This window comes from Oncorhynchus masou, chromosome 24, assembly GCF_036934945.1.
Source record: "Oncorhynchus masou masou isolate Uvic2021 chromosome 24, UVic_Omas_1.1, whole genome shotgun sequence".
NCBI lineage: Eukaryota > Metazoa > Chordata > Actinopteri > Salmoniformes > Salmonidae > Oncorhynchus > Oncorhynchus masou.
The window spans coordinates 9,906,221-9,930,064 of record NC_088235.1 but is presented as its reverse complement, the minus strand read 5'-3'; the positions used below and the strand labels follow the sequence as shown (position 1 = coordinate 9,930,064).

General features: G+C 49.3%; 1 protein-coding gene across 1 annotated transcript in view; it reads right to left on the bottom strand.

The window, feature by feature from the left end:
- The window catches only part of LOC135513383 (dedicator of cytokinesis protein 1-like), a 1,066,221-nt gene that overhangs the window by 62,728 nt on the left and 979,649 nt on the right, over positions 1-23,844 (bottom strand). Inside the window, 5 exon segments of the mRNA XM_064936309.1 lie at positions 593-712; positions 12,534-12,624; positions 16,565-16,605; positions 16,873-17,029; positions 19,676-19,761. Coding sequence (XP_064792381.1) covers positions 593-712; positions 12,534-12,624; positions 16,565-16,605; positions 16,873-17,029; positions 19,676-19,761 — 495 coding nt within the window.

Genomic DNA, 23,844 nt, shown 5'->3' with positions numbered 1-23,844 from the left:
ATCCTCCTCCCTCCCATCTTCCTCCCTCCATCCTCCTCTCCTCCCTTCTTCCCATCCTCCTCTCTCCCTCCATCCTCCTCTCTCTCCTCGCTCCATCTCTCCCATCCTCCTCTGTCCCTCCTCTATAAGCCCCATTAGAGGGCTTATAGAGGAGGGACAATAGAGGGCTTATAGAGGAGGGCCAATAGAGGGCTTATAGAGGAGGGCAAATAGAGGGCTTATAGAGGAGGGCCAATAGAGGGCTTATAGAGGAGGGCCAATAGAGGGCTTCTCTATCTCTTTCACTCCCCTCTCTGGACACCCCCTCTCACCCACCCCCTTCTCTCTCTCTCACCACCCCCTCTCTCTCTCCCCACCCCCGTCTCTCTCACCCCTCGCTCTCTCTCCCACCCCCCTCTCACCATCTCCCTTCTCTCAATCTCTCACCAACACTCACTTTCTCACCAACACACACACACACTATCTCTCTCTCTAACACATACCCTCTCCCCCCATCCCATCACCACCCCTGTCTCTCTAACAACCCCCTCACATCACCCCCTCCCTCATCACCCCCCTCTCTCTAACACCCACCCCTCCTCCCTCTAGGTACCTTGCCCTTGTCGAAGAAGTTGATGATCTCCTGGTAGAGCTGGTCCTTGAGTTGTCCCTGTGTGGAGGCCTGGTAGCCGTCTCTCTGGGTGAGGTGGGCTGCACACGGCTCCTCAGTCCACTGCAGGGACACAGAGCATGTTACCTCTATACTACTATAGAACAGACCCTGTAGATACAGACCATGTTACCTCTATACTACTATAGAACAGACCCTGTAGATACAGAGCATGTTACCTCTATACTACTATAGAACAGACCCTGTAGATACAGACCATGTGACCTCTATAGAACAGACCCTGTAGATACAGAGCATGTTACCTCTATACTACTATAGAACAGACCCTGTAGACACAGACCATGTGACCTCTATAGAACAGACCCTGTAGATACAGAGCATGTTACCTCTATACTACTATAGAACAGACCCTGTAGATACAGACCATGTTACCTCTATACTACTATAGAACAGACCCTGTAGATACAGAGCATGTTACCTCTATAGAACAGACCCTGTAGATACAGACCATGTTACCTCTATACTACTATAGAACAGACCCTGTAGATACAGACCATGTTACCTCTATACTACTATAGAACAGACCCTGTAGATACAGACCATGTTACCTCTATACTACTATAGAACAGACCCTGTAGATACAGACCATGTTACCTCTATACTACTATAGAACAGACCCTGTAGATACAGACCATGTTACCTCTATAGAACAGACCCTGTAGATACAGACCATGTTACCTCTATACTACTATAGAACAGACCCTGTAGACACAGACCATGTTACCTCTATACTACTATAGAACAGACCATGTTACCCCTATACTACTATAGAACAGTAGATACAGAGCATGTTACCTCTATACTACTATAGAACAGTAGATACAGACCATGTTACCCCTATACTACTATAGAACAGTAGATACAGAGCATGTTACCTCTATACTACTATAGAACAGTAGATACAGACCATGTTACCCCTATACTACTATAGAACAGTAGATACAGAGCATGTTACCTCTATACTACTATAGAACAGTAGATACAGACCATGTTACCCCTATACTACTATAGAACAGTAGACACAGAGCATGTTACCTCTATACTACTATAGAACAGACCCTGTAGATACAGACCATGTGACCTCTATACTACTATAGAACAGACCCTGTAGATACAGACCATGTTACCTCTATACTACTATAGAACAGACCCTGTAGATACAGACCATGTGACCTCTATAGAACAGACCCTGTAGATACAGACCATGTTACCTCTATACTACTATAGAACAGACCCTGTAGATACAGACCATGTTACCCCTATACTACTATAGAACAGACCCTGTAGACACAGACCATGTTACCTCTATACTACTATAGAACAGACCCTGTAGACACAGACAATGTTACCTCTATACTACTATAGAACAGACCCTGTAGATACAGACAATGTTACCTCTATACTACTATAGAACAGACCCTGTAGACACAGACCATGTGACCTCTATAGAACAGACCCTGTAGATACAGACCATGTTACCTCTATAGAACAGACCCTGTAGATACAGACCATGTGACCTCTATAGAACAGACCCTGTAGACACAGACCATGTTACCTCTATAGAACAGACCCTGTAGATACAGACCATGTTACCTCTATAGAACAGACCCTGTAGACACAGACCATGTGACCTCTATACTACTATAGAACAGACCCTGTAGATACAGACCATGTTACCTCTATAGAACAGACCCTGTAGACACAGACCATGTTACCTCTATAGAACAGACCCTGTAGACAGAGACCATGTTACCTCTATAGAACAGACCCTGTAGATACAGACCATGTTACCTCTATAGAACAGACCCTGTAGATACAGACCATGTTACCTCTATAGAACAGACCCTGTAGATACAGACCATGTTACCTCTATAGAATAGACCCTGTAGACACAGACCATGTTACCTCTATAGAACAGACCCTGTAGATACAGACCATGTTACCTCTATACTACTATAGAACAGACCCTGTAGATACAGACCATGTGACCTCTATAGAACAGACCCTGTAGATACAGACCATGTGACCTCTATAGAACAGACCCTGTAGATACAGACCATGTGACCTCTATAGAACAGACCCTGTAGACACAGACCATGTTACCTCTATAGAACAGACCCTGTAGATACAGACCATGTGACCTCTATAGAACAGACCCTGTAGATACAGACCATGTTACCTCTATAGAACAGACCCTGTAGACACAGACCATGTGACCTCTATAGAACAGACCCTGTAGATACAGACCATGTGACCTCTATAGAATAGACCCTGTAGACACAGACCATGTTACCTCTATACTACTATAGAACAGACCCTGTAGATACAGACCATGTTACCTCTATAGAACAGACCCTGTAGACACAGACCATGTTACCTCTATAGAACAGACCCTGTAGACACAGACCATGTGACCTCTATAGAACAGACCATGTAGACACAGACCATGTTACCTCTATAGAACAGACCATGTGACCTCTATAGAACAGACCCTGTAGACACAGACCATGTGACCTCTATAGAACAGACCCTGTGTAGTATAATATTAACTATAGCTGAGCAGTATACTCTATCAGACTATATCAGAATTAGATTCCTCAATAGAGCTAAACATTGATCTACAGTGGGGAGGAGGAGAGGAGGAGGAGGAGAGGAGGGAGGAGGAGAGGAAAAGAGAGAGGAGGGAGGAGGGAGGAGGAGAGGAAAGGAGGAGAGGAGGGAGGAGGAGAGGAAAAGAGAGAGGAGGGAGGAGGAGAGGAAAAGAGGAGAGGAGGGAGGAGGAGAGGAAAGGAGGAGAGGAGGAGAGGAACAGAGAGAGGAGGAAGGAGGAGGAGAGGAGGGAGGAGGAATATAGGAGGAGGGGAGTAGAGGAGGAGGAGAGGAGGTGAGGAGGAGAGAGGAGTGGAGGAGATAGAAGGAGAGGAGGGAGGAGGAGAAGAGGAGAAGAGGAGGGAGGAGGAGAGGAGAGAGAAGGAGAGGAGGGATGAGGAGAAGAGGGAGGAGGAGAGGAGGGAGGGAGGAGTAGAGAGGTGAGGAGGAGAGAGGAGTGGAGGAGAGAGAAGGAGAGGAGGGAGGAGGAGAAGAGGAGAAGAGGAGGGAGGAGGAGAGGAGAGAGAAGGAGAGGAGGGAGGAGGAGAAGAGGGAGGAGGAGAGGAGGGAGGGAGGGGGAGAGGAGAGAGAAGGAGAGGAGGGAGGAGGAGAGGAGAGAGAAGGAGAGGAGGGAGGAGGAGAAGAGGAGGGAGGAGGAGGAGAGGAGGGAGGAGGAGAGGAAAGAGGACAAGTTGATGAGGAGAGGAGGGATGAGGGAGGAGGAGAGGAGGAGGAGAAGAGAGAGATAACTTATGGAAAAGCTCCATTAACACATCAGATATTGATTTATGCAGTGATAACACCATATTAATCATCACACATTGTGCTTCACTCTGTGAACAACAGAGAAATATTTCTGCTGACCACACAGTCCTCTCCTCCAGTCTCTCTAACCACTCTAATAATTAACGTTGTGAGTGGCTGGACGAGGCCGGCCGACAGGCTAGATGCAGCGATCCTATTGGCTCCCCGGTCCCAGCCTCGGTAACCCTACTAAGGTCCTGTCACAACTGATTAGTTGCCGCGGTAACGTAACTGACATTCCCATGTTGTTGTTGAACAAGAGAGAACGCAACGATCTCTAAGTAAAATCGAATTGGGTAGCTGGGGCCGTCCCAAACGGCACCCTAATCCCTATATAGTGCACTAAATGTTTTGGAATGGGCCCTGGTATAACAAAAAAAAGTAGTGCACTATGTAGGGAATAGGTGCCATTGGCCATAGGGCCCTGGTCAGCGTAGTGCACTACGTAGGGAATAGGGTGCCATTGGCCATAGGGCCCTGGTCAAAGTAGTGCACTATGTAGGGAATAGGGTGCCATTGGCCATAGGGCCCTGGTCAAAGTAGTGCACTACGTAGGGAATAGGGTGCCATTGGCCATAGGGCCCTGGTCAAAGTAGTGCACTATGTAGGGAATAGGGTGCCATTGGCCATAGGGCCCTGGTCAGCGTAGTGCACTACGTAGGGAATAGGGTGCCATTGGCCATAGGGCCCTGGTCAGCGTAGTGCACTACGTAGGGAATAGGGTGCCATTGGCCATAGGGCCCTGGTCAGCGTAGTGCACTACGTAGGGAATAGGGTGCCATTGGCCATAGGGCCCTGGTCAACGTAGTGCACTATGTAGGGAATAGGGTGCCATATGGGATGGAGACAATATTTACATAGCAAAGCTGCCGCCGTCTGTTGAAGTGACGTGACCTCCACATTTTCATGTACGGTGCAGTGCACTGTGGGAGAAAAGCATCGGCTCGCAGATTTGACGCTACTGTGGGCTTAGAAACAGCCTCGGATATCCAAACGGAAGCGCGCCACGTTCCATTGGCCAATAGCAGGACAACGAAGGCTTGATCCTGTTTGGATTTGGAGACGAGCTTTTACATAAAGGAAGGTTGGCTTCCTTTTTACATGGAGTCTAAGGGTTAAAGGTTAAAGGTCAAACAGCCTAAATTAAAGGGATTCTGCAGGAAGTTGGTTATTATTGATTATGTTACAGTTTGAGCAGCTCTACCGTGATTACAGAGAGGAGAGGTGTTTACATTCTGCAGGACGTTGGTTATTATTGATTAGGTTACAGTTTGAGCAGCTCTACCGTGATTACAGAGAGGAGAGGTGTTTACATTCTGCAGGACGTTGGTTATTATTGATTATGTTACAGTTTGAGCAGCTCTACCGTGATTACAGAGAGGAGAGGTGTTTACATTCTGCAGGAAGTTGGTTATTATTGATTATGTTACAGTTTGAGCAGCTCTACCGTGATTACAGAGAGGAGAGGTGTTTACATTCTGCAGGACGTTGGTTATTATTGATTAGGTTACAGTTTGAGCAGCTCTACCGTGATTACAGAGAGGAGAGGTGTTTACATTCTGCAGGACGTTGGTTATTATTGATTATGTTACAGTTTGAGCAGCTCTACCGTGATTAAAGAGAGGAGAGGTGTTCACGTTGCCATGGTCACCTAGTAATTTCAGGAAGTGCTGAAACAACATCAATCACACTGACGCTGCAAATTCAACATCCTCCGCCAGGTTTCCTACAAGTCTGTGTCCCAAATCACAACCCATTCCTTATGTAGTGACCAGAGGCCAATGGTACCCTATTCCCTACGTAGTGCACTACGTTGACCGGGGACCTATGGCCAATGGCACCCTATTCCCTATGTAGTGCACTACGTTGACCGGGGACCTATGGCCAATGGCACCCTATTCCCTACGTAGTGCACTACGTTGACCGGGGACCTATGGCCAATGGCACCCTATTCCCTACATAGTGCACTACGCTGACCAGGGCCCTATGGCCAATGGTACCCTATTCCCTACATAGTGCACTACACTGACCAGGGCCCTATGGCCAATGGTACCCTATTCCCTACGTAGTGCACTACGTTGACCGGGGACCTATGGCCAATGGCACCCTATTCCCTACGTAGTGACCGTTGGGAACTATGGCCAATGGCACCCTATTCCCTACGTAGTGCACTACGTTGACCGGGGACCTATGGCCAATGGCACCCTATTCCCTACGTAGTGCACTACGTTGACCGGGGACCTATGGCCAATGGCACCCTATTCCCTACGTAGTGCACTACGCTGACCAGGGCCCTATGGCCAATGGCACCCTATTCCCTACGTAGTGCACTACTTTGACCAGGAACCATAGGCTGCCATTTGGGATATAGACTAGGAATGATAATTCTCGTAGTACATTATTTTATCTATATAGTGGACCATAGAGAGACCAGATACATTATCTATATAGTGGACCATAGAGAGAGAGACCAGACACATTATCTATATAGTGGACCATAGAGAGAGAGACCAGACACATTATCTATATAGTGGACCATAGAGAGAGAGACCAGTCACATGATCTATATAGTGGACCATAGAGAGAGAGACCAGTCACATTATCTATATAGTGGACCATAGAGAGAGAGACCAGTCACATGATCTATATAGTGGACCATAGAGAGACCAGACACATTATCTATATAGTGGACCATAGAGAGACCAGACACATTATCTATATAGTGGACCATAGAGAGAGAGACCAGTCACATTATCTATATAGTGGACCATAGAGAGACCAGTCACATGATCTATATAGTGGACCATAGAGAGAGAGACCAGTCACATTATCTATATAGTGGACCATAGAGAGAGAGACCAGTCACATTATCTATATAGTGGACCATAGAGAGAGAGACCAGTCACATGATCTATATAGTGGACCATAGAGAGAGAGACCAGTCACATTATCTATATAGTGGACCATAGAGAGAGAGACCAGTCACATTATCTATATAGTGGACCATAGAGAGAGAGACCAGTCACATTATCTATATAGTGGACCATAGAGAGAGAGACCAGTCACATTATCTATATAGTGGACCATAGAGAGAGAGACCAGTCACATTATCTATATAGTGGACCATAGAGAGAGAGACCAGTCACATTATCTATATAGTGGACCATAGAGAGACCAGACACATTATCTATATAGTGGACCATAGAGAGACCATACACATTATCTATATAGTGGACCATAGAGAGACCAGACACATTATCTATATAGTGGACCATAGAGAGACCATACACATTATCTATATAGTGGACCATAGAGAGAGAGACCAGTCACATGATCTATATAGTGGACCATAGAGAGACCAGACACATTATCTATATAGTGGACCATAGAGAGACCATACACATTATCTATATAGTGGACCATAGAGAGAGATACCCGTCACATTATCTATATAGTAGACCATAGAGAGACCAGACACATTATCTATATAGTGGACCATAGAGAGACCATACACATTATCTATATAGTGGACCATAGAGAGACCAGTCACATGATCTATATAGTGGACCATAGAGAGAGAGACCAGTCACATGATCTATATAGTGGACCATAGAGAGACCAGACACATTATCTATATAGTGGACCACAGAGAGACCAGTCACATGATCTATATAGTGGACCATAGAGAGACCAGACACATTATCTATATAGAGAACATAGAGAGAGAGACCCGTCACATTATCTATATAGTAGACCATAGAGAGAGACCAGACACATTATCTGTATAGTGGACCACAGAGAGAGACCAGTCACATTATCTATATAGTGGGCCATAGAGAGACCAGACACATTATCTATATAGTGGACCACAGAGAGACCAGTCACATTATCTATATAGTGGACCACAGAGAGACCAGTCACATTATCTATATAGTGGACCATAGAGAGACCAGTCACATTATCTATATAGTGGACCATAGAAAGACCAGACACATTATCTATATAGTGGACCATAGAGAGAGACCAGCCACATTATCTATATAGTGGACCATAGAGAGAGACCAGTCACATTATCTATATAGTGGACCATAGAGAGAGACCAGTCACATTATCTATATAGTAGACCACAGAGAGAGACCAGCCACATTATCTATATAGTGGACCATAGAGAGACCAGACACATTATCTATATAGTGGACCATAGAGAGACCAGCCACATTATCTATATAGTGTACCATAGCGAGACCAGTCACATTATCTATATAGAGAACATAGAGAGAGAGACCCGTCACATTATCTATATAGTAGACCATAGAGAGAGACCAGACACATTATCTGTATAGTGGACCACAGAGAGAGACCAGTCACATTATCTATATAGTGGACCATAGAGAGACCAGTCACATTATCTATATAGTGGACCATAGAGAGACCAGACACATTATCTATATAGTGGACCATAGAGAGACCAGACACATTATCTATATAGTGGACCATAGAGAGACCAGTCACATTATCTATATAGTGGACCATAGAGAGAGACCAGTCACATTATCTATATAGTGGACCATAGAGAGAGACCAGTCACATTATCTATATAGTAGACCACAGAGAGAGACCAGCCACATTATCTATATAGTGGACCATAGAGAGACCAGACACATTATCTATATAGTGGACCATAGAGAGACCAGCCACATTATCTATATAGTGTACCATAGCGAGACCAGTCACATTATCTATATAGAGAACATAGAGAGAGAGACCCGTCACATTATCTATATAGTAGACCATAGAGAGAGACCAGACACATTATCTGTATAGTGGACCACAGAGAGAGACCAGTCACATTATCTATATAGTGGACCATAGAGAGACCAGTCACATTATCTATATAGTGGACCATAGAGAGACCAGACACATTATCTATATAGTGGACCATAGAGAGACCAGACACATTATCTATATAGTGGACCATAGAGAGACCAGTCACATTATCTATATAGTGGACCATAGAGAGACCAGACACATTATCTATACAGTGGACCATAGAGAGACCAGACACATTATCTATATAGTGGACCATAGAGAGACCAGACACATTATCTGTATAGTGGACCACAGAGAGAGACCAGTCACATTATCTATATAGTGGACCATAGAGAAACCAGACACATTATCTGTACAGTGGACCATAGAGAGACCAGACACATTATCTATATAGTGGACCACAGAGAGAAACCAAACACATTATCTATATAGTGTACCACAGAGAGAGACCAGCCACATTATCTATAGTGTACCATAGAGAGACCAGACACATTATCTATATAGTGGACCATAGAGAAACCAGACACATTATCTATATAGTGGACCATAGAGAGACCAGACACATTATCTGTACAGTGGACCATAGAGAGACCAGACACATTATCTGTACAGTGGACCATAGAGAGACTAAAAACAGAAAGACAGTTGAGCGTCCTACAAACCAATTCATGACACAGATTGAAGAAAGACTCTAAACCTCCAGGCTCTGCTTTGGAAAAATCACATTTATCACATTTTACAGTATAATAGCCTCCTGTTCTCCCTTTTATCTCTGTCTCCCTCTTTGCAGCATTTGGGCAAAACCCCAGCAGGTTTGAAATGGCAAAGAATTATTATAATAATAATAAATAAATATATATAATAATAAGAAGAAATGAGATTCTTCCTCATTGTGTCCCGGTGTCCCATAGAGATGTATAGAGTTCGCAACATTGCATCTGTCCTATTACGGCGTCTGTGAGCACACTCTCTATACATTTCTATGCGACAAAGGAACACAATGAGGAAGTAGATAGAATCTTTTTTTTTTTTACGATTTAAAAACACAATATTTATTTCTGAGTTTAGCTTTGTAATGACCGGCGACTCAGCGCGGAGAAGTTACAAGGTTGATTGATTGATCTGCTTTTCAGAGGACCTGGCTAATGTACCGGTAGACTTTCAACAATTGTGCTAAGCTAACGATATGCTAACTTCTATAATCTCCAAAATGCCCTTAGAGAAATAATAATGGTCTCCATGAGTTTGTCTGTAGAAATCTCTACACTATCCCTTTAATGTCTGTAGAAAAACAACATTCATCTGGAAATTTCTACACTATCCCTTTTATGTCTGTAGAAAAACAACATACATCTGGAAATGTCTACACTATCCCTTTAATGTCTGTAGAAAAACAACCTACATCTGGAAATCTCTACACTATCCCTTTAATGTCTGTAGAAAAACAACCTACATCTGGAAATCTCTACACTATCCCTTTAATGTCTGTAGAAAAACAACCTACATCTGGAAATCTTTACACTATCCCTTTAATGTCTGTAGAAAAACAACCTACATCTGGAAATCTCTACACTATCCCTTTAATGTTTGTAGAAAAACAACCTACATCTGGAAATCTCTACACTATCCCTTTAATGTTTGTAGAAAAACAACCTACATCTGGAAATCTCTACACTATCCCTTTAATGTCTGTAGAAAAACAACCTACATCTGGAAATCTCTACACTATCCCTTTAATGTCTGTAGAAAAATAACCTACATCTGGAAATCTCTACACTACCCCTTTAATGTTTGTAGAAAAACAACCTACATCTGGAAATCTCTACACTATCCCTTTAATGTTTGTAGAAAAACAACCTACATCTGGAAATCTTTACACTATCCCTTTAATGTCTGTAGAAAAACAACCTACATCTGGAAATCTCTACACTACCCCTTTAATGTTTGTAGAAAAACAACCTACATCTGGAAATCTCTACACTATCCCTTTAATGTTTGTAGAAAAACAACCTACATCTGGAACACTATCTCTACACTATCCCTCTCTCTCTCTCCATTCTTATCCTCTCTCCCCAGTCCCCTCTCTCTCTCTCTCGCTCCATTCTTATCCTATCTCCCCAGTCCCCTCTCTCTCTCTCCATTCTTCTCCTCTCTTCCCAGTCCCCTCTCTCTCTCCATTCTTCTCCTCTCTCCCCAGTCCCCTCTCTCTCTCTCTCCATTCTTCTCCTCTCTCCCTTTCTCTCTCTCCATTCTTCTCCTCTCTCCCCAGTCCCCTCTCTCTCTGTCTCCATTATTCTCCTCTCTCCCCAGTCCCCTCTCTCTCTCTCTCCATTCTTCTCCTCCCTCCCTTTCTCTCTCTCCATTCTTCTCCTCTCTCCCCAGTCCCCTCTCTCTCACCATTCTTCTCCTCTCTCCCCAGTCCCTTCTCTCTCTCTCCATTCTTCTCCTCCCTCCCTTTCTCTCTCTCCATTCTTCTCCTCTCTCCCCAGTCCCCTCTCTCTCACCATTATTCTCCTCTCTCCCCAGTCCCCTCTCTCTCTCTCTCTCCATTCTTCTCCTCCCTCCCTTTCTCTCTCTCCATTCTTCTCCTCTCTCCCCAGTCCCCTCTCTCTCACCATTATTCTCCTCTCTCCCCAGTCCCCTCTCTCTCACCATTATTCTCCTCTCTCCCCAGTCCTCTTTCTCTCTCACCATTCTTCTCCTCCCTCCCCAGTCCCCTCTCTCTCACCATTCTTCTCCTCCCTCCCCAGTCCCCCTCTCTCTCTCCTCTCTCTCCATTCTTCTCCTCTCTCCCCAGTCCCCTCTCTCTCACCATTCTTCTCCTCCCTCCCCAGTCCCCCCTCTCTCTCTCCTCTCTCTCCATTCTTCTCCCTCTCTCCCCAGTCCCCTCTCTCTCACCATTCTTCTCCTCTCTCCCCAGTCCCCTCTCTCTCTCTCTCTCTCCATTCTTCTCCTCTCTCCCCAGTCCCCCCTCTCTCTCCCCAGTCCCCTCTCTCTCTCCATTCTTCTCCTCCCTCCCTTTCTCTCTCTCCATTCTTCTCCTCATCTCATCAGTCCTCTCCTGACAGAGGGAGGATTAAAACACGGTTGGGCGTATCTCTGCTATCCAGAACCTGTTCCCCAACACATTGATATTCACGGTTACACCTCTGCTACTGCAAGGTTAAGAGCCATCTATGTGATTACAGCTGACTGGGGCTTTGCCCTCTACAACTGGTGCTATTCAACAGACGCTAAAATACACACATTTACACTATCAATTCATAGAGAGAGAGAGAGAAGGAGGGAGAGAGATACATAGAGGAAGAGAGAGAGGGAGAGATAGAGACATAGAGGAAGAGAGAGAGAGAGCGGGAGGGAGAAAGATACATAGAGGAAGAGAGAGAGAAGGAGGGAGAGAGATACATAGAGGAAGAAAGAGAGAGAGAGAGAGAGAGAGAGAGAGAGGAGGAAGAGAGATACATAGAGGAAGAGAGAGGGAGAGAGAGAGTAGGAGGGAGAGAGATACATAGAGGAAGAGAGAGAGAGAGTGTGTGTATCTGAGCTACGTGTGTGTGTGTGTGTGTGTGTGTGTGTGTGTGTGTGTGTGTGTGTGTGTGTGTGTGTGTGTGTGTGTGTGTCTGTGCGTGTGTGTGAATACCTTCAGCAGCTTAGCGTGCAGCAGCAGTGTGTAGGCAGCTTCAGTGTAGTTGTCACACTCCTTGTGGAGGTCACACAGCTTGTACAGGTACCTGTCCGGACAGAGGACACACGGGTCAACGGTACACAGCTTCAATATGACGTCACCGTGGTGACAACAGTACACAGCTTCAATATGACGTCACCGTGGTGACAACAGTACACAGCTTCAATATGACGTCACCATGGTGACAACGGTACACAGCTTGAATATAACGTCACCATGGTGACAACAGTACACAGCTTGAATATAACGTCACCATGGTGACAACGGTACACACCTTGGTGGGCTTCAATATGACGTTGCCGTGGTGACAACGGTACACACCTTGGTGGGCTTCAATATGACGTTGCCGTGGTGACAACGGTACACACCTTGGTGGGCTTCAATATGACGTTGCCGTGGTGACAACGGTACACACCTTGGTGGGCTTCAATATGATGTTGCCATGGTGACAACGGTACACACCTTGGTGGGCTTCAATATGACGTTGCCGTGGTGACAACGGTACACACCTTGGTGGGCTTCAATATGACGTCACCATGGTGACAACGGACAGAGACAAGTCAACTGTGTCTGAAATGGTCCACAAGTCACTACATAGTGCACTACTGCTGAACAGAGCCCTATGTGGGTCCTGGTCTAAAGTAGTGCACTATGTAGGGAATAGGGTGCTGGTCTAAAGTAGTGCACTATGTAGGGAATAGGGTGCTGGCACCGAGTACAAAAACACCTGGCCTTGACTTCACAGAGGCACTGAGTACAAAAACACCTGGCCTTGACTTCACAGAGGCACTGAGTACAAAAACACCTGGCCTTGACTTCACAGAGGCACTGAGCCCAAAAACACCTGGCCTTGACTTCACAGAGGCACTGAGTACAAAAACACCTGGCCTTGACTTCACAGAAGCACTGAGCCCAAAAACACCTGATCTTGACTTCACAGAGGCACTGAGCCCAAAAACACCTGGCCTTGACTTCAGAGAGGCACTGAGAACAAAAACACCTGGCCGTGACTTCACAAAGGCACTGAGCCCAAAAACACCTGGCCTTGACTTCACAGAGGCACTGAGCCCAAAAACACCTGGCCTTGACTTCAGAGGCACTGAGCCCAAAAACACCTGGCCTTGACTTCACAGAGGCACTGAGCCCAAAAACACCTGGCCTTGACTTCAGAGGCACTGAGTACAAAAACACCTGGCCTTGACTTCACAGAGGCACTGAGTACAAAAACACCTGACCGTGACTTCACAGAGGCACTGAGCCCAAAAACACCTGGCCTTGACTTCACAGAGGCACTGAGTACAAAAACACCTGGCCTTGACTTCACAGAAGCACTGAGCCCAAAAACACCTGATCTTGACTTCACAGAGGCACTGAGCCCAAAAACACCTGGCCTTGACTTCAGAGAGGCACTGAGAACAAAAACACCTGGCCGTGACTTCACAAAGGCACTGAGCCCAAAAACACCTGGCCTTGACTTCACAGAGGCACTGAGCCCAAAAACACCTGGCCTTGACTTCAGAGGCACTGAGCCCAAAAACACCTGGCCTTGACTTCACAGAGGCACTGAGCCCAAAAACACCTGGCCTTGACTTCAGAGGCACTGAGTACAAAAACACCTGGCCTTGACTTCACAGAGGCACTGAGTACAAAAACACCTGACCGTGACTTCACAGAGGCACTGAGTACAAAAACACCTGACCGTGACTTCACAGAGGCACTGAGCCCAAAAACACCTGGCCTTGACTTCACAGAGGCACTGAGCCCAAAAACACCTGGCCTTGACTTCACAGAGGCACTGAGTAGAAAAACACCTGGCCTTGACTTCACAGAGGCACTGAGCCCAAAAATACCTGGCCTTGACTTCACAGAGGCACTGAGAACAAAAAGACCTGGCCTTGACTTCACAGAGGCACTGATCCCAAAAACACCTGGCCTTGACTTCACAGAGGCACTGAGCCCAAAAACACCTGGCCTTGACTTCACAGAGGCACTGAGTACAAAAACACCTGGCCTCGACTTCACAGAGGCACTGAGCCCAAAAACACCGGACCTTGACTTCACAGAGGCACTGAGCCCAAAAACACCTGGCCTTGACTTCACAGAGGCACTAAGCCCAAAAACACCTGGCCTTGACTTCACAGAGGCACTGAGCCCAAAAACACCTGGCCTTGACTTCACAGAGGCACTGAGTACAAAAACACCTGGCCTCGACTTCACAGAGGCACTGAGCCCAAAAACACCTGGCCTCGACTTCACAGAGGCACCGAGTACAAAAACACCTGGCCTCGACTTCACAGAGGCACTGAGCACAAAAACACCTGGCCTTGACTTCACAGAGGCACTGAGTACAAAAACACCTGGCCTTGACTTCACAGAGGCACTGAGTACAAAAACACCTGGCCTTGACTTCACAGAGGCACTGAGCCCAAAAACACCTGGCCTTGACTTCAGAGGCACTGAGCCCAAAAACACCTGGCCTTGACTTCACAGAGGCACTGAGCCCAAAAACACCTGGCCTTGACTTCAGAGGCACTGAGTACAAAAACACCTGGCCTTGACTTCACAGAGGCACTGAGTACAAAAACACCTGACCGTGACTTCACAGAGGCACTGAGCCCAAAAACACCTGGCCTTGACTTCACAGAGGCACTGAGTACAAAAACACCTGGCCTTGACTTCACAGAAGCACTGAGCCCAAAAACACCTGATCTTGACTTCACAGAGGCACTGAGCCCAAAAACACCTGGCCTTGACTTCAGAGAGGCACTGAGAACAAAAACACCTGGCCGTGACTTCACAAAGGCACTGAGCCCAAAAACACCTGGCCTTGACTTCACAGAGGCACTGAGCCCAAAAACACCTGGCCTTGACTTCAGAGGCACTGAGCCCAAAAACACCTGGCCTTGACTTCACAGAGGCACTGAGCCCAAAAACACCTGGCCTTGACTTCAGAGGCACTGAGTACAAAAACACCTGGCCTTGACTTCACAGAGGCACTGAGTACAAAAACACCTGACCGTGACTTCACAGAGGCACTGAGTACAAAAACACCTGACCGTGACTTCACAGAGGCACTGAGCCCAAAAACACCTGGCCTTGACTTCACAGAGGCACTGAGCCCAAAAACACCTGGCCTTGACTTCACAGAGGCACTGAGTAGAAAAACACCTGGCCTTGACTTCACAGAGGCACTGAGCCCAAAATACCTGGCCTTGACTTCACAGAGGCACTGAGAACAAAAAGACCTGGCCTTGACTTCACAGAGGCACTGATCCCAAAAACACCTGGCCTTGACTTCACAGAGGCACTGAGCCCAAAAACACCTGGCCTTGACTTCACAGAGGCACTGAGTACAAAAACACCTGGCCTCGACTTCACAGAGGCACTGAGCCCAAAAACACCGGACCTTGACTTCACAGAGGCACTGAGCCCAAAAACACCTGGCCTTGACTTCACAGAGGCACTAAGCCCAAAAACACCTGGCCTTGACTTCACAGAGGCACTGAGCCCAAAAACACCTGGCCTTGACTTCACAGAGGCACTGAGTACAAAAACACCTGGCCTCGACTTCACAGAGGCACTGAGCCCAAAAACACCTGGCCTCGACTTCACAGAGGCACCGAGTACAAAAACACCTGGCCTCGACTTCACAGAGGCACTGAGCACAAAAACACCTGGCCTTGACTTCACAGAGGCACTGAGTACAAAAACACCTGGCCTTGACTTCACAGAGGCACTGAGTACAAAAACACCTGGCCTCGACTTCACAGAGGCACTGAGCCCAAAAACACCTGGCCTCAACTTCACAGAGGCACTGAGCCCAAAAACACCTGGCCTCAACTTCACAGAGGCACTGAGCCCAAAAACACCTGGCCTCAACTTCACAGAGGCACTGAGCCCAAAAACACCTGACCGTGACTTCACAGAGGCACTGAGCCCAATAGAACAGAAAAGTGTAGTTGAGGAAGATGAAGACCTCTTCTTACCTGATGTACATCTCCTCTCTCTCGATCTCCTTGTAGAAGTTCTGAGGATGAAAACATTCAAATAGTTTATGAACAAAACTGAAATGCTTCAACTACCACAGTGAAATAGCAACAACAAATCACAACCGTAACCACATCATGAATGTTATGCAGCTGGTGTTTAGAAATCCGGAATGTCTTTCCAACAGTTGGACGGTAAAACTGTCCTTCACAATAAGACAGGTTACTAGGCAACGCAGCAGGACGCAGCCAGACATCTGTCCACAACGGAACAGGACAGAACATAGAACGGTGTGGGTCTTTCCTACCAGCACGTTGACGGTGCAGCTCATCCGGTTCTCCTTGTTCTCATCGTGCATGATGGTCCTGTAGTCCAGGAGCCTCTCCAACAGACGAACCACCAGGTTCACAAAGCTCTCCCCACTCTTAGACAGGTACTTGTGTTTCCTGCAGTGTTCCAACAGACTGGGGAGAGAGGGAGGGGAGAGGAGAGAGAGGGAGGGGAGGGAGAGAGGAGAGGGAGGGAGAGAGGAGAGAGAGGGAGTGGAGGGAGAGAGGAGAGAGGGGGAGGGGAGAGAGAGGGAGGGGAGGGAGAGAGGAGAGAGGGGGAGGGAGAGAGGAGAGAGAGGGAGGGAGAGAGGAGGAGAGAGGGAGGGGAGGGAGAGAGGAGAGAGAGAGGGAGGAGAGAGGGGGGTAGGGAGAGAGGAGAGAGAGGGAGGGGAGGGAGAGAGGAGAGAGAGGGGGGGAGGGAGAGGGAGAGAGAGGGAGAGAGAGGAGAGAGTGGGAGTGGGGAGGGAGAGAGGAGAGAGAGGGAGGGGAGGGGAGAGAGGAGAGAGAAGGAGGGGAGGGAGGGAGAGAGGAGAGAGAGGGAGGGGAGGGAGAGAGGAGAGGGAGGGAGGGGAGGGAGAGAGGGAGAGAGAGGGAGGGGAGGGAGAGAGGAGAGGGGGAGGGAGGGGAGGGAGGGGGGAGAGGAAGGAGGGGAGAGAGGGAGAGAGGGAGAGAGGGAGGGGGGGGAGAGAGGAGAGAGAGGGAGGGGAGGGAGAGAGGAGAGAGAGGGAGGGAGAGAGGAGAGAGGGAGGGAGGGGGAGGGAGAGAGGAGAGAGAGGGAGGGAGAGAGGAGAGAGAGAGGGAGGGGAGGGGAGGGAGAGAGGAGGGGGAGAGGGGAGAGAGGGAGGGGGAGAGGGGAGAGAGGAGAGGGAGGGGAGGGAGGAGAGAGGGAGGGTTGGGTAGGGGGAGGAGAGAGAGGGAGGGAGGGAGGAGAGAGGAGAGGGAGAGAGGGGAGAGAGAGGGAGGGAGGGGGAGGGGAGAGAGAGGGAGGGGAGGGGGAGGAGGAGAGAGAGGGAGGGGAGGGAGAGAGAGAGAGAGAGGAGAGGGAGAGAGGAGAGAGAGGAGGAGAGGGAGGGGAGGGAGGGAGAAGAGAGAGGGAGGGAGGGGGAGGGGGAGAGAAGAGGGGAGAGGGGAGAGAGAGGAGGAGGGAGGGGAGGGAGGAGAGAGAGGGAGGGGAGGTAGGGAGAGAGGAGAGAGGGAGGGGAGGGAGGAGAGAGGGAGAGGGAGAGAGGGGAGAGAGAGGAGAGGGAGGGGAGGGAGAGAGAGGGAGGGGAGGGAGAGAGGAGAGAGAGGGAGGGGAGGGAGAGAGAGGGAGGGGAGGGAGAGAGGGAGAGAGAGGAGAGGGGGAGGGGAGGGGAGAGAGAGGAGAGGGGGGAGGGGAGGGAGGGAGAAGAGAGAGGGAGGGAGGGGAGGGGAGAGAAGAAGAGAGAGGAGGGGGAGAGGGGAGAGAGAGGAGAGGGAGGGGAGGGAGGGAGGAGAGAGATGGAGGGGAGGTAGGGAGAGAGAAGAGAGAGGGAGGGGAGGGAGGAGAGAGGAGAGGGGAGAGAGAGGGAGAGGGAGGGGAGGGGAGAGAGGTGAGACAGGTGAGGGGGAGAGAGAGAGGGGGAGGGGAGGGAGAGTGGGAGAAAGGGGAGGGGAGGGAGAGAGGGGGAGTGGGGAGAGAGGGGATGGAGAGAGGGGGGAGTGGGAGAGAGGGGAGGGAGAGAGGGGGAGTGGGAGAGAGGGGGAGGGAGAGAGGGGGAGTGGGAGAGAGGGGGAGGGAGAGAGGGGGGGAGTGGGAGAAAGGGGAGGAGAGAGGGGGAGTGGGAGAAAGGGGTGGGAGAGAGGGGGAGTGGGGGAGAGAGGTGAGAGAGGTGAGGGGGAGGGGAGGGGGAGAGAGGTGAGAGGGAGAGAGGGGGGAGGTGAGGGGGAGAGAATATTACAAAAAGATAATTACTTGACACATTGGAAAGAATTAACAAAAAAAACAGAGCAAACTAGAATGCTATTTTGCCCTAAACAGAGAGTACACAGTGACAGAATACCTGACCACTGTGACTGACCCAAAATTAAGGAAAGCTTTGACTATGTACAGACTCAGTGAGCATAGCCTTGCTATTGAGAAAGGCCACCGTAGGCAGACATGGCTCTCAAGAGAAGACAAGCTATGTGCTCACTGCCCACAAAATGAGGTGGAAACTGAGCTGCACTTCCTAACCTCCTGTCCAATGTATGACCATATTAGAGACACATATTTCCCTCAGATTACACAGACCCACAACGAATTCGAAAACAATTCAAACATTAATAAACTTCCTGTCTGCCATGAGAAAAGCACAAACAACATATCTGTTTATTTATTTTATTTTACTTGCACATTGTTTCAACACCGAACATAGCCAATAATATAACATTTGAAATGTCTATATTGTTTTAAAACCTTTGTGAGTGTAATATTAAACTAATGTTTCCTCTGTTCATTTCCCTTTTGCTAATTCTCTATTTCACTTTCTTTGGCAATGTAAACACGTTTCCAATGCCAATAAAGACCTTAAACTGAGAGAGAGAGAGGAGGAGAGAGGACAGACAGATAGACAGACAGACAAGACAGACAGACAAGACAGACAGACAAGACAGACAGACAGACAAGACAGACAGACAAGACAGATAGACAGACAGACAGACAGGCAGGCAGGCAGACAGGCAGGCAGGCAGACAGACAGACAGACAGACAGACAGACAGACAGACAGACAGGCAGGCAGGCAGGCAGGCAGGCAGGCAGGCAGGCAGACAGAATCACTCACATCTTGTGGAAGAGGACTTTGTACTGCTCGTCTCCTCTGCCCCCCTCCACCTCGTGATCCAGTTTGGTGATGATCTCATTCTCAAACTGCAATGAGAAAGCAGCCGTTCATAATCAGCACAGCTCATTCTTCTATTCATTAGGCTATTATTACTATTCACAATCCTGCCTCCCTCTTTCTGCCTCCCCCTCTCTTCTCTCTCTCTCCTCCCCCTCTCTTCTCTCTCTCCTCCCCCTCTCTTCTCTCTCTCTCCTCCCCCTCTCTTCTCTCTCTCTTCTCTTCTCTCTCTCCTCCCCCTCTCTTCTCTCTCTCTCCTCCCCCTCTTCTCTCTCTCTCTCCTCCCCCTCTTCTCTCTCTCTCTCCTCCCCCTCTCTTCTCTCTCTCTCCTCCCCCTCTCTCTTCTCTCTCCTCCCCCTCTCTTCTCTTCTCTCTCTCCTCCCCCTCTCTTCTCTCTCTCTCCTCCCCCTCTTCTCTCTCTCTCCTCCCCCTCTCTTCTCTCTCTCTCCTCCCCCTCTCTTCTCTCTCTCTTCTCCCCCTCTCTTCTCTTCTCTCTCTCCTCCCCTCTCTTCTCTCTCTCTCCTCCCCCTCTCTTCTCTCTCTCTCCTCCCCCTCTTCTCTCTCTCTCCTCCCCCTCTCTTCTCTCTCTCTCCCTCTCTCTCCTCCCCCTCTCTTCTCTCTCCTCTCCTCCCCCCACTCTATACCCTCTCTCCCCCACTCTATACCTTCTCTCCCCTCCTCCCCCCACTCTATACCATCTCTCCCCTCCCCCTCTCTTTACTCTCCTCTCCTCCCCCAATGTCTTCTCTCCCCCACACTCTATACCCTCCTCTCATCCCCCCCACTCTATACCCTCTCTCCCCTCCCCCTCTCTTCTCTCTCCTCTCCTCTATACCCTCTCTCCTCTCCCCCCCCCAATCTATACCCTCTCACCCCTCCCCCTCTCTTCTCTCCCCCACTCTATACCCTCTCTCCCCCTCCCCCTCTCTCCCTCCTCCTCCCCCACTCTATACCCTCTCTCCTCTCCCCCCCCACTCTATACCCTCTCTCCCTCTCCTCCCCCCACTCTATACCCTCTCTCCCCTCCCCCCACACTCTATACCCACACTCCCCTCCCCCTCTCTTCTCTCTCTCTCCTCCCCCTCTCTATAACCTCTCTCTACTCCCCCTCTTCTCTCTCTCCTCCCACTCTCTTCTCTCTCTCTCCTCCCCCCACTCTATACCCTCTCTCCCCTCCTCTCTTCTCTCTCTCTTCTCCCCCTCTCTATACCATCTCTCTCCTCCCTCTATTCTCTCTCTCTATCTTCCCCCCACTCTCTCCCCCCTCTCTTCTCTCTCTCTCCTCCCCCTCTCTTCTCTCTCTCTCCTCCCCCCCACTCCATTCCCTCTCTTTCCCACTCTGTCTCTCCACCCCCCTGTCTCTTCTCTCTCTCTGTCTTGGTTGAGAGGACCTCTCCTCATGGTTTAATCACCTCTCTTTCAGCCTGGTGGACTGTGAGCTCATATTAAATCACTTCATTATCAGTCTGATGACTCTCAGTCACTTCTGTTTATCTGCCTGTGATTGGCTATGGCTGAGCAGGGAGCATGAGGAGTAAGACCATGACAGGAAGACACATCCTCTAATATTCTCTCTCTCTATCTTTTACTCCCTTCTTCCCAGAAAGACGACAGAAGGAAGGTGAGCCGGCACATCCACTTATAGTGGGACGTTTGCTCCAACGTGAACTGCCTGCTTGATGTGATGCTGCTGCTGTGTCAGTCAGGAGAGACGCCTCGCTCTGGAGGAAGAGAGAAGGATCGCTCTGGAGGAAGAGAGATGGATCGCTCTGGAGGAAGAGAGACGGATCGCTCTGGAGGAAGAGAGATGCCTCGCTCTGGAGGAAGAGAGACGGATCGCTCTGGAGGAAGAGAGACGACTCGCTCTGGAGGAAGAGAGATGGATCGCTCTGGAGGAAGAGAGACAGATCTCTCTGGAGGAAGAGAGACGGATCGCTCTGGAGGAAGAGAGATGCCTCGCTCTGGAGGAAGAGAGATGCCTCGCTCTGGAGGAAGAGAGACGGATCGCTCTGGAGGAAGAGAGACGACTCGCTCTGGAGGAAGAGAGACGACTCGCTCTGGAGGAAGAGAGAAGGATTGCTCTGGAGGAAGAGAGACGGATCGCTCTGGAGGAAGAGAGACGGCTCGCTCTGGAGGAAGAGAGACGGATCGCTCTGGAGGAAGAGAGGAAGAGAGACGGATCGCTCTGGAGGAAGAGAGGAAGAGAGACGGATCGCTCTGGAGGAAGAGAGACGGATCGCTCTGGAGGAAGAGAGACAGATCGCTCTGGAGGAAGAGAGACAGATCGCTCTGGAGGAAGAGAGACAGAAGAGAGACGGATTGCTCTGGAGGAAGAGAGGAAGAGAGACGGATCGCTCTAGAGGAAGAGAGACGGATCGCTCTAGAGGAAGAGAGACCTATCACTCTGGAGGAAGAGAGACAATCGCTCTGGAGGAAGATAGACGATCGCTCTGGAAGAAGAGAGACGACTCGCTCTGGAGGAAGAGAGAAGGATCGCTCTGGAGGAAGAGAGGAAGAGAGACAGATCGCTCTGGAAGAAGAGAGACGGCTCGCTCTGGAGGGAGAGAGACGGATCGCTCTGGAGGAAGAGAGACGGATCACTCTGGAGGAAGAGAGACGGATCGCTCTGGAGGAAGAGAGACGGATCGCTCTGGAGGAAGAGAGACGACTTGCTCTGGAGGAAGAGAGAAGGATCGCTCTGGAGGAAGAGAGACGGCTCGCTCTGGAGGAAGAGAGACGGATCGCTCTGGAGGAAGAGAGGAAGAGAGACGGATCGCTCTGGAGGAAGAGAGGAAGGGAGACGGATCGCTCTGGAGGAAGAGAGACGGATCGCTCTGGAGGAAGAGAGACAGATCACTCTGGAGGAAGAGAGACAGATCGCTCTGGAGGAAGAGAGACAGAAGAGAGACGGATTGCTCTGGAGGAAGAGAGGAAGAGAGACGGATCGCTCTAGAGGAAAGAGACGGATCGCTCTAGAGGAAGAGAGACCTATCACTCTGGAGGAAGAGAGACAATCGCTCTGGAGGAAGATAGACGATCGCTCTGGAAGAAGAGAGACGACTCGCTCTGGAGGAAGAGAGAAGGATCGCTCTGGAGAAAGAGAGGAAGAGAGACGGATCGCTCTGGAAGAAGAGAGACGGCTCGCTCTGGAGGGAGAGAGACGGATCGCTCTGGAGGAAGAGAGACAGAAGAGAGACGGATTGCTCTGGAGGAAGAGAGGAAGAGAGACGGATCGCTCTAGAGGAAGAGAGACGGATCGCTCTAGAGGAAGAGAGACCTATCACTCTGGAGGAAGAGAGACAATCGCTCTGGAGGAAGATAGACGATCGCTCTGGAAGAAGAGAGACGACTTGCTCTGGAGGAAGAGAGAAGGATCGCTCTGGAGGAAGAGAGGAAGAGAGACGGATCGCTCTGGAAGAAGAGAGACGGCTCGCTCTGGAGGGAGAGAGACGGATCGCTCTGGAGGAAGAGAGACGGATCGCTCTGGAGGAAGAGAGACGGCTCGCTCTGGAGGAAGAGAGACGGCTCGCTCTGGAGGAAGAGAGACAGAAGAGAGACGTATCGCTCTGGAGGAAGAGAGACAATCGCTCTGGAGGAAGATAGACGATCGCTCTGGAAGAAGAGAGACGACTCGCTCTGGAGGAAGAGAGAAGGATCGCTCTGGAGGAAGAGAGATGCCTCGCTCTGGAGGAAGAGAGACGGATCGCTCTGGAGGAAGAGAGACGACTCGCTCTGGAGGAAGAGAGAAGGATTGCTCTGGAGGAAGAGAGACGGATCGCTCTGGAGGAAGAGAGACGGCTCGCTCTGGAGGAAGAGAGACGGATCGCTCTGGAGGAAGAGAGGAAGAGAGACGGATCGCTCTGGAGGAAGAGGGGAAGAGAGACGGATCGCTCTGGAGGAAGAGAGACGGATCGCTCTGGAGGAAGAGAGACAGATCGCTCTGGAGGAAGAGAGACAGATCGCTCTGGAGGAAGAGAGACAGAAGAGAGACGGATTGCTCTGGAGGAAGAGAGGAAGAGAGACGGATCGCTCTAGAGGAAGAGAGACGGATCGCTCTAGAGGAAGAGAGACCTATCACTCTGGAGGAAGAGAGACAATCGCTCTGGAGGAAG